The 15,488-nt window shown below is 48.0% G+C and overlaps 2 protein-coding genes across 3 annotated transcripts in view; one reads left to right on the forward strand and one right to left on the reverse strand.

The window, feature by feature from the left end:
* LOC135913829 (endothelin-converting enzyme 1-like) overlaps window positions 1-15,488 on the reverse strand; it is a 192,283-nt gene that overhangs the window by 88,701 nt on the left and 88,094 nt on the right. The window lies entirely within an intron of this gene.
* Window positions 8,052-15,463, forward strand: LOC135908114 (uncharacterized). Its single transcript, XM_070539362.1, has 5 exons — window positions 8,052-8,170; window positions 8,300-8,380; window positions 8,437-8,622; window positions 13,636-14,117; window positions 15,434-15,463. Exons 1-5 carry the CDS (start codon window positions 8,113-8,115, stop codon window positions 15,461-15,463), a joined length of 837 nt encoding a protein of 278 aa, XP_070395463.1. The 5' UTR covers window positions 8,052-8,112.

Here is a 15,488-nt window from a genome sequence, read left to right on the forward strand (position 1 = left end):
TCATGTAGTAGCTACCGCCCAATTTCTCTAACTATCGTTTGTTCTAAATAAATGGAACATGTGCTTTACTCCCACATTGCTACATTCCTAACATCTGTCAGTTTCTTCCACCCTAACCAGTATGGCTTCCGTAAACGTTTATCTTGTGATAGCCAATTAGCACTCTTTATAAATGACATAAGCTCTAACCTTGATCAAAATATCCCAGTTGATGCTCTCTTTTTAGATTTCGAAAGGCCTTTGACAAAGTTCCGCATCAACGACTTCTCCTAAAACTTTCTCGCTTGCACCTTAATCCCCTTGTCTTGAACTGGATCCGAAATTTCTTAACTAACCGACGACAGTTTGTGTATGCTAACAACCACTCTTCCTCTAAGAGCCCTGTTCTCTCCGGTGTACCCCAAGGCACAGTTCTCGGGCCCCTCCTATTCCTTATATATATTAATGATTTACGGGCTAATCTTTCATCTAACATTCGCCTGTTTGCTGACGATTGTGTCATTTATCGCCCAATCCTAGCTGATACCAACAACCACGCATTGCAAGATGATCTAGACAAAGTTACCTTTTGGTGCAGCACATGGCTAATGTCACTGAACACTACAAAGACTTTACTACTGCCTTTTTGTCGACGCAAGCTTCACCATACTCATAAGTACGTTCTTTGCAACTCGGAAATATCATCAGTGGAGTCATGCAAGTACCTTGGCATTACTCTCTCAAATAACCTTTCTTGGTCCTCTCATATTACGAACATCACCAACGAAGCCAATCGCACACTTGGTTACTTCCGCCGCAACTTGCGCTTCGTACCACCATCCTTAAAGATACTAACTTATCTAACTTTTGTCAGACCTAAGCTAGAATATGCATGCTCTGTTTGGGACGCACACCAAAGCACCCTTTCTAACACTCTAGAAGCAATTCAGAATCGTGCAGCTCGCTTTATTTATTCTGATTATTCTTACCACACTAGTGTCTCTCAGCTAAAATTAAAAGCAGGAATTTCCAATCTAGATATAAGGCGTCATGTCTTCAGACTGTGTCTTTATCACAAATTTTAGCATTCTGCTCCTAGTGCTTCAGCCATCATTCCAGCACACCGTCAGTCTTGCCGATTATGTCATGAAAAATCTGTGTATCCTCCGCCTGCCCGGACCACTGCGCACCTACATTCTTTCTTTGTGAAGACTGCCCGGGACTGGAATGACCTTCCCGCCAACGCCGTGCACCACTCCAATCAACATCATTTCAAGGCTGCCATTGAGTCCATATTCAACTGAAGTGGTCACCTATCCCTCATGTAACACCCCACGTTGGGGCCTTTGAGGTAATAATAAATAAATAAATAATAATAAATAAATAAATAAATAAATAAATAAATAAATAAATAAATAAATAAATAAATAAATAAATAAATCCCGTAGTGACCTGGATCGCGGTGTTGTACGTGAACGGGATGAATGGCAGGATGCGGTCCCAGTTACCGTGATCAGATACCACGCACATCGTGAGCATATCACCAAGTGTGCGGTTTAATCGCTCTGCGAGCCCGTTAGTCTGGGGATGGTATGCCGTGCGTGTTTGATGAATAATGTGGCATTCCCAAAGCAAACCTTCGATGACTTCGGAAAGGAAGGTGCGACCTCGATCGCTGAGGATTTCTGTAGGTGCGCCGTGTCGAAGGACGAAGCCATGGAGGTCGAAAGAAGCTACATCCCGCGCTGTAGCACTTGGTAAAGCCGCAGTTTCAGCATAGCGTGTCAAACGGTCAACAGCAACTACGATCCACCAATTGCCGTCTGGTGTCATACGAAGCGGGCCGTATAGGTCGATGCCGACGCAATTGAAGAGTGTGGCAGGGCACGGAAGTGGCTGCAAGGCACCAGACGTGCCTAAAGGCGGCGATTTGCGGCGTTGACAGTCAAGAGAGCACCGAACAAACTTTTGTACAAAATTGTACATGCCACGCCAGTCGTAGCGGTGGCGAATTCATTCGTACGTCTTGAAAACTCTGGCGTGGCCACACTGCGGATCGTTGTGGAAAGAGGCACAGATTTTTTACCTTAAGCTACGAGGAATCACCAGAAGCCACCGGAGGCCTTCAGGAGAATAATTGCGACGGTGGAGCAGCTGGTCACGAATGGCGAAATGAACTGCTTGGCGTCGGAGGATTCGGGATACAGGGGCGGTCGATGATGCAGATAGATAGTCGAAAAAAGAAGCGATCCACGGGTCAACACGTTGAGTGGTGGCAAAGGAGTCCATGTCGAGAGATTACACGGAGCTTGCGGAAGTTTTTCCGCAGGCCGAGTCTGGAGGTAAAGCTGAACGAGACAAAGCGTCTGCGTCTGTGTGTGTGTGTGTCCGCTGCGGTACACAACGCGAATATTGTACTCCTGGATGCGTAATGCCCAACGGGCTAGGCGGCCAGTGGGATCTTTCAAGTCGGGGAGCCAACAAAGCGCGTGTGACCAGGCCTAATGGGCGCCCGTACAGATATAGTCGGAACTAGCCAAGTGTCCATACTAAAGCCAAGCACTCTTTTTCGGTCACGCTGTAATTGGCCTCAGGCTTCGGTCAGCGTGCGACTCGCATAGTCGACTACGTATTCGGGATAGCCGGGCTTTCGTTTGGCAAGGACGGTGCCGAGAGCGACCCCGCTGGCATCTGTGTGTACCTCAGTTGCAGCTGACGGGTCGAAATGGCGAAGAATAGGTGGAGAGGTGAGAAGACGACGCAAAGTAGGAAAAGCAGATTAACGTGCAGAGGACCAGGAGGAGAGGGCGGCGTCACCATGTAGAAGCTGTGTCAATGGCGCCATGATCGATGCGAAATTCCGAATAAAGCGTCGGAAATATGAGCCTAGGCCTACAAAGCTTCGAAGTTTTTTTTATGGGCTTAGGCTTCGGAAACTCAGCGAAGAATGCAGCGCTTGGACACAACGTGGCCTAAGATGATAAGCTCTCGCGCGGCGAAGCGGCACTTTTCGACGTTGAGTTCGAGGCCAGCGTTCGTTAGACAGGTCAAAACATGTCTGAGGCACAGCAGATGAGTCAGAAAATCAGGTGATAAAACCACGACATAATGAAGGTAACACAGACAGATAGACCACTTGAGGCCACGCAGCGTTCTGTCCATGAATCGTTCAAACGTCTCAGGGGCGTTGTAAAGCCCGAAAGGCATCATGTTAAATAAGCCGTCAGGCGTAATGAATGCGGTTTTCTAGTGATCGGCCGCACCCATCAGTACCTGCCAGTACCCTGAACGCTACTGAGGGACAACAAGAATTCTGTTCCCTGAAAACTGTCGAGGGCGCCGTGGTTGCGAGGCAAAGGATAGACGTCTTTGTGCGCTACCTTACTTAACCGACGGTAGTCGCCGCAAAAGCGAATGGACCCGTACTTCTTTCGAACCAGGATGACAGGAGCTGCCCAGGGATCGTGCGAAGGTTGAATAACGTCACAGTGCAGCATATCTCCGACTTGGGTGGTAATGTGACGACGCTTTTCGGCAGAGACGCGGTACGGTCGCTGACGTAACGGCTGATGCCCGCCGGTGTCAATGTAATGCTGCACTTCAGACGTACGGCCTCGTTGAGGTTGCGAAAGGTCGAATGAACTTCTAAAGTGGTGCAGGAGATCAAGAACATCGGCGCGTTCGGCAGGTGTGAGGGTATCGGCGATGACACTCGAGAACGCATCCCTGCACATATCCTCAAGCGCGGAAATCGAAGATAGTTGGCCGGAGTCGACATCAAAAGAGTCTACCGCAACGTCAACCCATGACGAGAAATCGAGGATTTCCTCGAAGCCAAGGCATTCGCCAACGAGCAACGTAATAGGCGCACAGAGGGGATTGCAGAAATATATATCGCTGCAGCTGCCAGCGATGTCAAGCTTTGCGCAGGGTAGTGGGAGAGATTTACTGCTCATGAAGACGTCGGACGGTGTGAAGAGCACCATTGCATCAGTGATGACATCAGAAGTGACATCGCGAGAGCCTTCCGTAGCCCTGTCTTCGAAAGAAATGAGCTTGAACAGGGTATCGTGTGTCGCCGATCTCGGCGCGTGCGGATATTACGAGACATAGGGTTGGGAGACACAAAGCAGCACAGCAAACACATTTTATTTACCCTAAACTTAACATAAGTCTCGTCACTGAACATGTCCCAATTGCCGGCCACGTCAGACCTGGGCGAAATTTACTCAAAAGCCCGGCAAACCTAGCCTATGACTGCGCACTAACAGAAAGAAGCGTTTTTAGAGACCTTTTACGTCGCACGTATCCTCCAAGTCCGGTGCGTGTCAGATCATCATAGTCGGTGCTCTCACCGGCTCTGCAAGTGTTGCTGACTTGCTGTTGGCCAGTCCACTCGTCCGCCTCGCGTGCCGGTGTGCCGAACTCCGTCGGTTACGTGGCACTCAGGCCTCACCGGTTAGGCCTAACTCCGGGTTTCGCCGCTACTTCTTCGAGTGCCGATGAGACATCCCGGGGACTATCGTACGTCCTGGCCTGCGTCTGAAGGTGGATCCTTCGTGCAGCGCCCGGCACTGCCGAGACAGGCTGTAGCAGGTCCAAGGAGCCTCGCTCGAACGCCGCCGAGGTCGACAGCCACACCCTGGCCGGCCAGTGTCACGCACTTGACGGAACCTCCATGGCTCCCGTAGCCAGTGCGATGCTGACGCTACGACCTTCCTGGGCCAGATCCACGTCGATAATACCAGCTCAGCGCCGCTTCAGTCTCAATCACAACTCGGGTGACGCGCCTCAAGGGCTCGTGCCATTCGGACCGATACGTGCCCACCGTCCTTCTCCTTTCTTTCTGCACCGCATGCCTCTTACATATGACATGGGTCTCCTTCCCAGGAGTTTTTTCTTTTTTTCAAAAAACTGCCTTCTGTCGGTCTTCTTGGTGGCGACTTTGACTCTCCCGTTGTTACTTGGGTGCTTTTCTTGCGTCTTCGGGGCTCATAACACATCACCACACTGTCACGCACATTTCAACACATGCACTGTTGACAACGTTTGCTAGTTCATTGTTCCCATCACGTTACACGTGTACACATGCTCCTGCCTTGTTACAATCGTGACATTTCATCACTCCATCGCCCTATTCACAAAATCCCTCCCCACATTCTGTCATCCTTTGATGTGCTCTATATGGAAACAGTATTCTTGCAAGGTGAGTCTCCATCGCATTATTGTGCCATTAGTTAGCTTAGCTTTGCTCAAAAACTCTTGGGGCTGGTGGTCCGTTTGCACCCAAAGTTGTTTGCCAAATAAATAGATGTGGAATTTCTTTATTGCCCATGAAAGGGTGAGACTTTCCTTCTCTACAGTGCAAACAGACACAACTCCAACAGACAACAAAAAATCCACTTCGGAAGTTTTCACACAGACCCCCACACGCCTGCCTGCACACGCACAAAGTCAAACAGAAACCAAGCTCGAATTAAGCCAGGCATGCGGTAATAAACCAGCCAAACAGAAAAACACCCCACGCAAATCTACCCGCACAAAGATAAATAAATGACAGACATCGCAAATCAATAACTCTCCTCTGCCACGAAGCACCGAATTCCTACAGGCTAGAAAGCTTGCCAAAAACATGCGAGCTACACCTCCCATGTGAAAGCCTACACAATCTGCACAGAGAAAAATATCATCCCCTAAAGAACTTACACTGAAGGCTGTGCCAGCTCTAGGAACACTCCCACCATACCATCGTGCAAACTGGCAAAGAGAATTGCACAATGCCTCACTTTCACTTTTGAATATCCTCAAGGAACACTGCGAAGAACAAATTAAAAGTTTTTAAAAGTTTTAGCCCCAGACTTCTGAACATAGCTCTGATACCAGATGAGAGGAGAGGTTTAAAGCAATACGACAAAAGACAGTCTAGAAAATTGGCTCAAAAACAAAGGAAAAAAGCAAACTCAATAAAAAAATAACCTTCCAGCCAAACAGCCACCACATGCCGACAAGAGGGACCTCGAGTTTAGAAGTACCAGGCGTGACGGAAACTTCCATAAAATTAAACCACTCCAATGTTGCGGACATTTAAAAAATATGAAGTAAAAAAGAAATAGGCGCACTCAGCAAGGGCATACACTTTTGTCCCACGAACAACACAATAAATGAATTCGAGCTTGACAAGAACCTCTCAGAATTTTCCCGACGAATGCGTACAGACATTTTTTCGCAGACACGCCAGACACCGGGATGACACCACTTAGAGCCCAATCCACTTGGACTTCCGAACCAGAACAAGCCATCGAGCTTTACATATACCTTAAAACTGTAACTAAAGAAATTATAAGTCAATCCAAGACATCTAAGAGACCTAAAAACATAACTGCGTCGGGGAGTCATATCATTTCAAATCTTAGTTGCCGGAATGACATTGTTATTAAGGAAGCAGATAAGGGTGGAAGTGTAGTTATTTGGCCAGTAGAAAAGTACAAGCACGAAGCTTACAGACAACTAAACAACCCAGAACATTATTGTAAGCTAGATAACGAACCGAGATTATCCTACACGGTGACAATTACCAACAGGCTGAAATCCCTTTTGGCTGATGAATTGATAACACCGTCATAACACAAATTTCTTAAACCAAGCAACAAAACTGCCGGGCGTTTTTACCTCGTTCAAAAAATTTATTAAATTCCATCCACTGAACCACACACTGCTATTATCCCAGGTCGCCCGTCGTATCAAACAACACCCCGACAGAGAGCATCTCCACGTTCCTTAACCACTATCTTGGTGACTTGCCAAAAGCACTTCCGTCATTTGTACAACATAGGCCCCATCTGCAGATCATTATAGAGGACATCAATACTAACGGCACACTACCCCATAACACAGTTCTCGCAACACTTGACGTCACCGCCCTCTACACCAACATTCCAATCACTGATGGTTTATCTTCGATAAAACAAATGCCGTCTAAACGCAATACACAACACTCTACTGAAGTCTACTTGCCTCTCTTTGAATTAGTTCTAACACATAACTACTTCCAATTTGAGCAGAGTTACTACCAACAGATACATGGTACAAGCATAGGTATGCCCTTTGCACCAACCTACGCGAACATATTTATGGGGATTCTAGAAACAGATTTCCTGTCGCGCTGCACTGACAAGCCCCACGCATACCTGCGATACATAAACGACATCATAATATGGGGGCATGTTCAAGACAGTCTAGATAAATATATAACACTTTTCATCGAACAATAAAATTCACATCAGAATCCTCAACTGAGCGCATAAACTTTTTGGACACAACAGTATACATTGACATTGACAATGGGGCGCTAAAGACAACGCCCTAGTATAGGAAAACTTTCGGCAAACAACAGTACCTAGAATATACGAGCCACCATGCCAGATATTACAAACAAGGCATATTTAAAGGCCATGCCACACGACTACGTCGCATTTGCGTTGAAAGCCAAGACGACATAGATGGACTCGATAACCTTAAAGAAACCCCATAAAACAGGAACCACCCAAACCATGACCTTCAAAAAACCTACACCGCTGCAACAAAACTTGATCGAGTCGAGGTGCTCAAGCCCCACCCGAGGATCAGGAGAGCAACAACGCCTCTTCTTACTACTAAGGCCCGTATTCTGAAACATTCCTCACCTCAGACCATTTCCTTACCTTACGTGAGGAGCACTTCATGCCTCCTTACCTCAAGGAGCTCCTTCAGGGCTCCAGCGTATTCTAAAAGCTCCCTTCAACGTTCCTTTCGAAAGGGCCTCCTCAGTGAGGTAACGTGCGTACTTCACGAGTCTTGGTTCGAGGGTAGATGTGAAATATTAAATAAACATTCACTTTCAAGCCAGAATAAAGAATATGTGTAATATTTTGTTATGCGCATCGATAAATGTTGACGCGCGCACTGCTATTTTGCTAGGCAGGTGCACATGTTGTTCTGTTTTACTTAACGTTCTGCTTTTTCGGCAGGCAAAAATGTTGGTCTAGCAACATTGGCGACAATCTTCTGACGGCTTCTGACTACGCCACCACGCTTCTGACTTCTTCTTACCAACGCCGCGTTTTGACAGATTGTGATAGCCGCGTACGTAAAAATATGCCGGGGAAGCTGTTTTACAGCGACGAAGAAAAAGACCTAGTAACAGAGCTTGTGCGTAAGTACAAGTTCTCAATCAAAAACAAAAAATCCGACACCGTGTCGCTGTCGAGAAAGATGAAAGCATGGGATGCATTGACTGCCGAATTCAACAGCGCAGAAAATGGGCGGCCGCGCACTGTCGCAGAACTAAGAAAGCTATGGGACAACCTAAAGCAGCGGTGGAAGAAAGAAAAGGCCAAGCAAATAAGGGATGCCATGGCTACAGGTGAGATTGTGCTACTCTAGAGTTTGCCCTTGTGTTCGAGCCAATGTCTATCACAGGAGGTGGGCCGCCGCCGGAACCTGTGGACGAGTGGCTGTCGCAGATCGAGGCTGCAGTTCCGCATCTTTCCGAACGCATCAAGAACCCGTATGTTAGCGACCGACCACCATCAACGCAACCTGCCGATAGCGTGGCTGACATCATCGCCGGAATGACGCAGAGCAACCCGGAGGACAGTGACGACGGTCAGTGACGACCGGCCGCAATATGCACTATTACAGTGTGTTTTTGTGGCATTGCTAGGTTTAGTAAATCGTTGTGCATAGCTCACCGATGTATACGGTGTGTCGAGACAGCTGCAACGCACCTGCACAGAATGCCGCCGAAGCGTCCATTCAATGCTGTTCTACTTATGCAGCGACCAATTATTTCACGCAAGCGGTAAAGCCTCGCTTTCACCGATTCGAACAGTTTATGGGATCTGTTGTCTTCACGGTGTGGAGTAAACAAAAAAAATAATGTAAGCAGAGCGAGGGGAGATGCACTGTGTCATGTTTGTTGGCATGGCACTGCTAATTCGCTGTGATGTTAGAATTATTGTGCATACCAGCTAAGCTTAGCTGATATATATATATATATATATATATATATATATATATATATATATATATATATATATATATATATATATATATATATGTATATGGTAACCCATATCTTGGTAACACCTTCAAAATGCAGAAAATAAGAATACACGCATAAATATGCAGACGTTCTTATTCCTTGGTTATTTGTCTGCCCAGTATGTGCATGTTTTCTTATGCTGTGAAACAAATACTAAGCAATGTTATGCATGCGAACAGCGACATCACCCAACACTTACTGAAATTTCATCTTTCTCAAGCACTGCCTAAAACAGTGCGTACCATATCTACATGTAGATAGATGTGGCGGTACAAAAATGTAATTTTTATGTAACAAATAAGCCACAGTGCCACAATAGTACTCTTAACCCATACATATCCGTGTTTCCTTATTGTGTAGCCTTGTGCACGTCAGTTTTTCTGGGCTCTTGAATGCATGAGTACTATACGAAACCACAATGAGCGCCAAGTGCAAGAAGAAATGTGCAGGGTCCGCTATTTTCTTGCGTATAAGGACCATGAAATAAGCCACTACCACAATCTCCGTGGCCTACTGCTTCGTTTCTATGAGTACATATTTATCTTCAGCTGTAGGCAAATGAGATGGCCAAATAAAGCACAAACAGTGAGCACTGGTATTCAGGCAATTTTTATTTTATAGTATTGCTACGGGGTATGTTCCCACTGACGAAGAGCTGAGCAGAAAGAAGACGAAGACGACGATTTAGAAGCTAGCGCGGGCTGTTGCCTTTTGGCCAAGCGCAGCGTATTTTCCTTGTAAATATATTTGTACATAGCTTGTCGTCTGCGTCTTTCTACGTAACATATTTGGTGGAGGTGCGGGGTGCATTGCGAGGTGCATTGCTCCCTACGCCGCCAAATCCTCCACTGACGTTGCCCACTCATCTGAACCTTCTTGACGTGCAAGTCGACGGTGTTCCTGTATCTGCTCTTATAGACACTGGGGCGCATTTGTCGGTAATGAGCGCGGACTTTCGTACCCGCCTGAAAAAAATAATCACGCCCGCCACGACGCTTGTTGTCCGTGTCGCCGATGGCGGAACAGCCCCCGTCATTGGTATGTGTGCCGCCCGCGTCTCCTTCGCCGATCGCTCAACAGTCGTGCTATTCACAGCCATCGCCCACTGTCCCCACGACATCATCCTCGGCTTAGACTTCCTCTCCGCACATTCTGCTCTCATTGATTGTTCCGCCAGTACTCTCCGCCTTGACCTGCCTGTTCTGGATCCCGCTGAACCACACCCCAGTCGCCTCAGTTCCATCGACTTTGTTCGCTTGCCACCTACGGCACTGACTTACGTTGACCTAGTGTCATCCCCACCAGTGCCCAACGGTCACTATATCGCGGCTCCTATACAAGACGTCCTCCTTACACACGGGATCACGGTACCTCATACCGTTTTATCTATTACGGCTAATTGCGTCTGCCTGCCAGTGGTCAATTTTGGCTTGACGACACAAGTGCTGCCACGCGGGATGTCTCTGGCCCAGCTTTGCTCATTCGAAGATCACTCAATAGCATCTATTGAGGTAGACAGCAATTCAGCCGATCCTCCTCTACCATCTCAGTCGACAACTTGCACCATCGCCGACTTACAGAAAATGATTGCGCCCGACATGCCGTCCCAGCACGCTCGTGAGCTCTACCGCGTTCTGCTTTCCTACAACGATATTTTTGACTTTAACGATCGTCCTTTGGCCCAAACTACAACTGTTAAACATCGCATTAATACCGGCGATGCCCCTCCTATTCATCGCCGCCCGTATCGAGTGTCACCGGTTGAGCGTCAAGTTATTCACGCTGAAGTTCGCAAAATGCTTGCCAATAACATCATAGAACCGTCATGTAGTCCATGGGCGTCACCGGTTGTACTGGTAAAAAAGAAGGATGGTTCATGGCGCTTTTGCGTGGATTATCGGCACCTTAACAGGGTTACCAAAAAGGACGTGTATCCCCTACCTCGGATCGATGACGCCCTTGACTGCCTCCATGGTGCTCGCTACTTCTCTTCTATTGACCTCCGCTCCGGCTACTGGCAGATTGCTGTGGACGAGCTCGACCGCGAGAAGACTGCTTTTGTAACTCCGGACGGTCTTTATCAATTCAAAGTAATGCCGTTTGGTCTATGTAACGCTCCTGCCACTTTTGAACGCATGATGGACTCCCTTCTTCACGGTTTCAAATGGTCCACATGCCTGTGCTACTTGGACGACATCATAGTATTCTCCCCAACGTTCGCTACGCACCTCGAGCGCCTCTCGGCAGTCCTGGACGTTTTTCGTCGTGCCGGTCTGCAACTGAACGCATCGAAGTGCCAATTCGGCCGTCGCCAGATTACCGTCCTTGGGCATCTCGTTGACGCGAACGGAGTGCAACCGGACCCAGGCAAGATCCATGCTGTTACACACTTTCCTGTTCCGAAGTGTGTCAAGGATGTGCGCAGCTTCATCGGCCTTTGTTCCTACTTCCGCCGTTTCGTGAAAAATTTCGCGGCCATAGCACGACCACTAACCGAGCTTTTGAAAAAAGACGCCCCTTTCCAGTGGGGCGTTAACGAGGCCTCTGCATTCTCGCATCTAATCGACGTTCTCACAACGCCTCCCGTTCTGGCCCATTTCGATCCGTCTGCGCCTACCGAAGTTCGTACTGATGCCAGCGGTCACAGAATTGGCGCAGTACTGGCACAACGCCAGCGCGGCAACGACCGTGTTATCGCTTACGCCAGCAGGCTCCTCTCACCCGCGGAGCGCAACTATTCCATCACTGAGCGTGAGTGTCTGGCCCTAGTTTGGGCGGTTGCGAAGTTCCGCCCATACTTATATGGCCGACCCTTTTCCGTTATCACAGACCATCACGCGCTTTGTTGGTTATGCTCATTGAAAGACCCTTCAGGAAGACTTGGTCGCTGGGCCCTACGCCTCCAAGAATATTCGTTCTCTGTCACCTACAAATCTGGCCGACTACACAAGGACGCTGACTGCCTGTCTCGCTACCCGGTAGACGAGCCTGACGACGCCGACAGTAGTACTGCCGACGGCATTTTCTCTGTGTCTGCCTTCGTTAACATCGCCGATGAGCAGTACCGAGACCTATCGCTGCGAGTACTCATCGAGCGTCTGCGCTCTACACCTACCGACGCATCCGTTCGCCGATATGTCCTCCAGGGCGGCATTCTGTACCGAAGGAACTTCCTCCCTGACGGATCTGATCTTCTTCTTGTCGTGCCAAAACATCTACGACAGACTGTGCTATTTGAGATGCATGACGCACCTACTGCAGGACATCTTGGCGTAACCCGCACGTACGACCGCGTCCGCCGCCGCTTCTATTGGCCTGGTCTCGCTCGCTTTGTCCGACACTATGTTGCTGCCTGTGATACCTGCCAGCGTCGGAAAACACCTCAGGTGCTACCTGCCGGTCATCTCCAGCCGATCACTGTCCCTGTGGAACCGTTCTTTCGTGTTGGATTAGACCTCCTCGGTCCCTTCCCCACGTCATCCTCTGGGAACAAATGGGTAGCCGTCGCAACTGACTACGCCACCCGATACGCTATCACGCGGGCTCTCCCTACCAGTTGCGCCACTGACGTCGCGGACTTTCTCTTGCGGGACATTATCTTACTTCATGGCGCACCGCGACAGCTGCTCACTGACCGTGGTCGTAACTTCCTCTCGAAAGTTATCGCCGACATTGTACGTTCCTGCTCCAGTCAACACAAGCTGACTACCTCATACCATCCTCAAACCAATGGCCTGACAGAGCGGTTAAACCGTACTCTTACCGATATGCTGTCAAAGTACGTTTCCAAGGACCACCGCGACTGGGACATTGCCCTTCCTTACGTCACATTCGCTTATAATTCTTCCCGGCACGACACCGCCGGATTTTCTCCCTTTTATCTGCTCTACGGTCGCGAACCGACCTCGCCCCTTGACACGGCACTTCCTCCTACTTCGATCTCAACAAGCGAGTATGCGCGCGACGCCATCGCTCTCGCCGACCATGCACGCCAGCTTGCCCGTGCTCGACTGACGGACTCGCAAACCACTCAGCAGCGTCAGTACAACGCCCGCCACCGTGACGTGCAGTTTTTGCCTGGTGCGCTCGTGCTCTTGTGGTCGCCCTCTCGTCACGTCGGACTTTCACAAAAGCTCCTTTCGCGATACACAGGACCCTACCGCGTGCTGCGCCAGGTGACGCCTGTGACTTATGAAATTGCTCCTGTGAGCTCAACCTCGTCATCTACTCTGGCGTCTAGTGATGTCGTGCACGTCAGTAGGCTCAAGAGCTACTACACTGCTTCAGAGTCCAGCCTTTAGTCGCTCCGGGACGGCGCTTTTGCCGCCGGGGGTAGTGCTACGGGGTATGTTCCCACTGACGAAGAGCTGAGCAGGAAGAAGACGAAGACGACGATTTAGAAGCTAGCGCGGGCTGTTGCCTTTTGGCCAAGCGCAGCGTATTTTCCTTGTAAATATATTTGTACATAGCTTGTCGTCTGCGTCTTTCTACGTAACAGTATGACAGAATACTAGTTAGCAGCAGACTAGATAATTGTATTTGTGTTTTCTAAAAATGCATTTTTATTTTTGCAGATCGCACCCTGGAACTAAGCAGCACTGAATATTTGTATGTGGATTCTACGAATGCAAGATCCCCGTTACCAGCAGACCCTACTGATGCCTCATCTGAGCCTGCACAATGCAGACAGCAAGCCTCTCAGCAGACTCAATGCACTACAACCCAGTCAGCATCTCAAGAAACAGCGGTTAGCCGGCGTGCACTTTTGCAGCAGACGCTATCCACTGAACTGGAATCCCGGCTGCAAGCGTTGCAGGATGAAAGATGCCAAAGAGCCACAGAGCACAAAGCCAGAATGAGAATGATGGAAGAGGAACATCGATGGAAAAGACTGCAATATGCTGACGAGGAGAAGAAAAGAAGTTCTTTGCACAGGATGCAGTTGCGTCTTCTGAGGGCTAAACTGAAGGTCTCCTCAATGATAGCAGAAGTTCTTGCCAAGCAACTGGCTGGTGATGAGGCAAAGAGTAACTCTGTAACTCTCAATAAACAAGTTGTAACAGTTTTTAGCGTAATGTTCCATTGGAGCCATTACTAAATCAATCAATCAATCAATCATTTTATTTCAGCATCAAAGACACTTGGTGGGTACAGACAAAAAGCCATTCATCAGGCTTGACGAGGTCTGCACCCCCGAATATTGGCAGACAAGGCGCATAACAAATACAGCACGCCTACATAAATAAACCGAACAGTGTACAGAAGTCAGGTGTGTGTGCATTTACGGTCTTAAATCAGCTGCTATTGTCATAAATACTAGTAAAAGAAGCATAACAACAAATTATTGTGTAGAAACAAATAATAAGATAAGAAAGAAATACGCTTGAACACACGACAGGGTCACATGAGTACATGAATACTGCATGAGATTACATATTCTATTGCGAAAGCAAAAAGCACCGATAATTAGAACGTCACAGTAAAGCAAAGAAGACTATTAGGTGTTGCATTGTGTTATATTTGAAACTCTGAATTGTTAAGCAGCGCAGGTAACTGGTATTTTAACATCTGAGTGCCGTACTTTGAAATTACAGATAGGAAACAAGGCATACACATAAGACGAATGTTTAGATGTCCTAACACACCAGTGGTGCCATGAAGTAATAATGGTCTGTCGTTTTCTCAGTCTATGTCCCTGTCTGGTGAGCTGCAGTGCTCGAAAAGCGTCTCTCAATGAGCCGCCTTCGCAGCTGGTTGCCACAAGGAGTGCCAGCTGGTGCAGGCCCTGGTTCACTTGCATCCTCTTCTTCATTTCCATTCAACCAGAAATCACCCAATTGAGAGGCCACGTTATGAAGTGATGCACATGCTGTTATTATTGCACATGTCCTCTCCTTTTTTCTCTGCACCTTTGTCTTCAGGCAGCCAAACCGCCTCTTCCAAACTCCCAATGCTCTCTCTACCGAGTTTCTCGTTTTAATTTGGCTCTTGTTGTATCTGCACAAAAGTACACAAAGTTACAGCAGAATTAGTCAAAACAAATCAGTCAGCCTGTCAGGTCACAGATGAGCTTAATTATTCGAATTTTTTGTATACACACATCCGACATACATTCCCATCAAAACTGGATGTTAAGTAGTGCGTTATGGCAATACATAAAGTGCATGGCAACTCTTGAGCAACATGTAACAAAGGGTACACTTTCCAGCTGCACTGTTTCGCGCACAAGGCACTTTCTTTAACTTTATATACTTTAATTCAAGTGGTGCATGTTATCTATGGCACTCTCCATACGGTACACGTACACCGCCAAACTGCACAGAATCAATAGAGCTGATGAATTTAAATATGCATCCTGCCTTTTTTCTGCAGCTGTCCGGGGGTATTTCAGGGGTGGCATGAGGTACGGCAGGCAAGCGTATCCCTG

This window comes from Dermacentor albipictus, chromosome 5 (genome assembly GCF_038994185.2).
Source record: "Dermacentor albipictus isolate Rhodes 1998 colony chromosome 5, USDA_Dalb.pri_finalv2, whole genome shotgun sequence".
In the NCBI taxonomy this organism is placed as follows: domain Eukaryota; kingdom Metazoa; phylum Arthropoda; class Arachnida; order Ixodida; family Ixodidae; genus Dermacentor; species Dermacentor albipictus.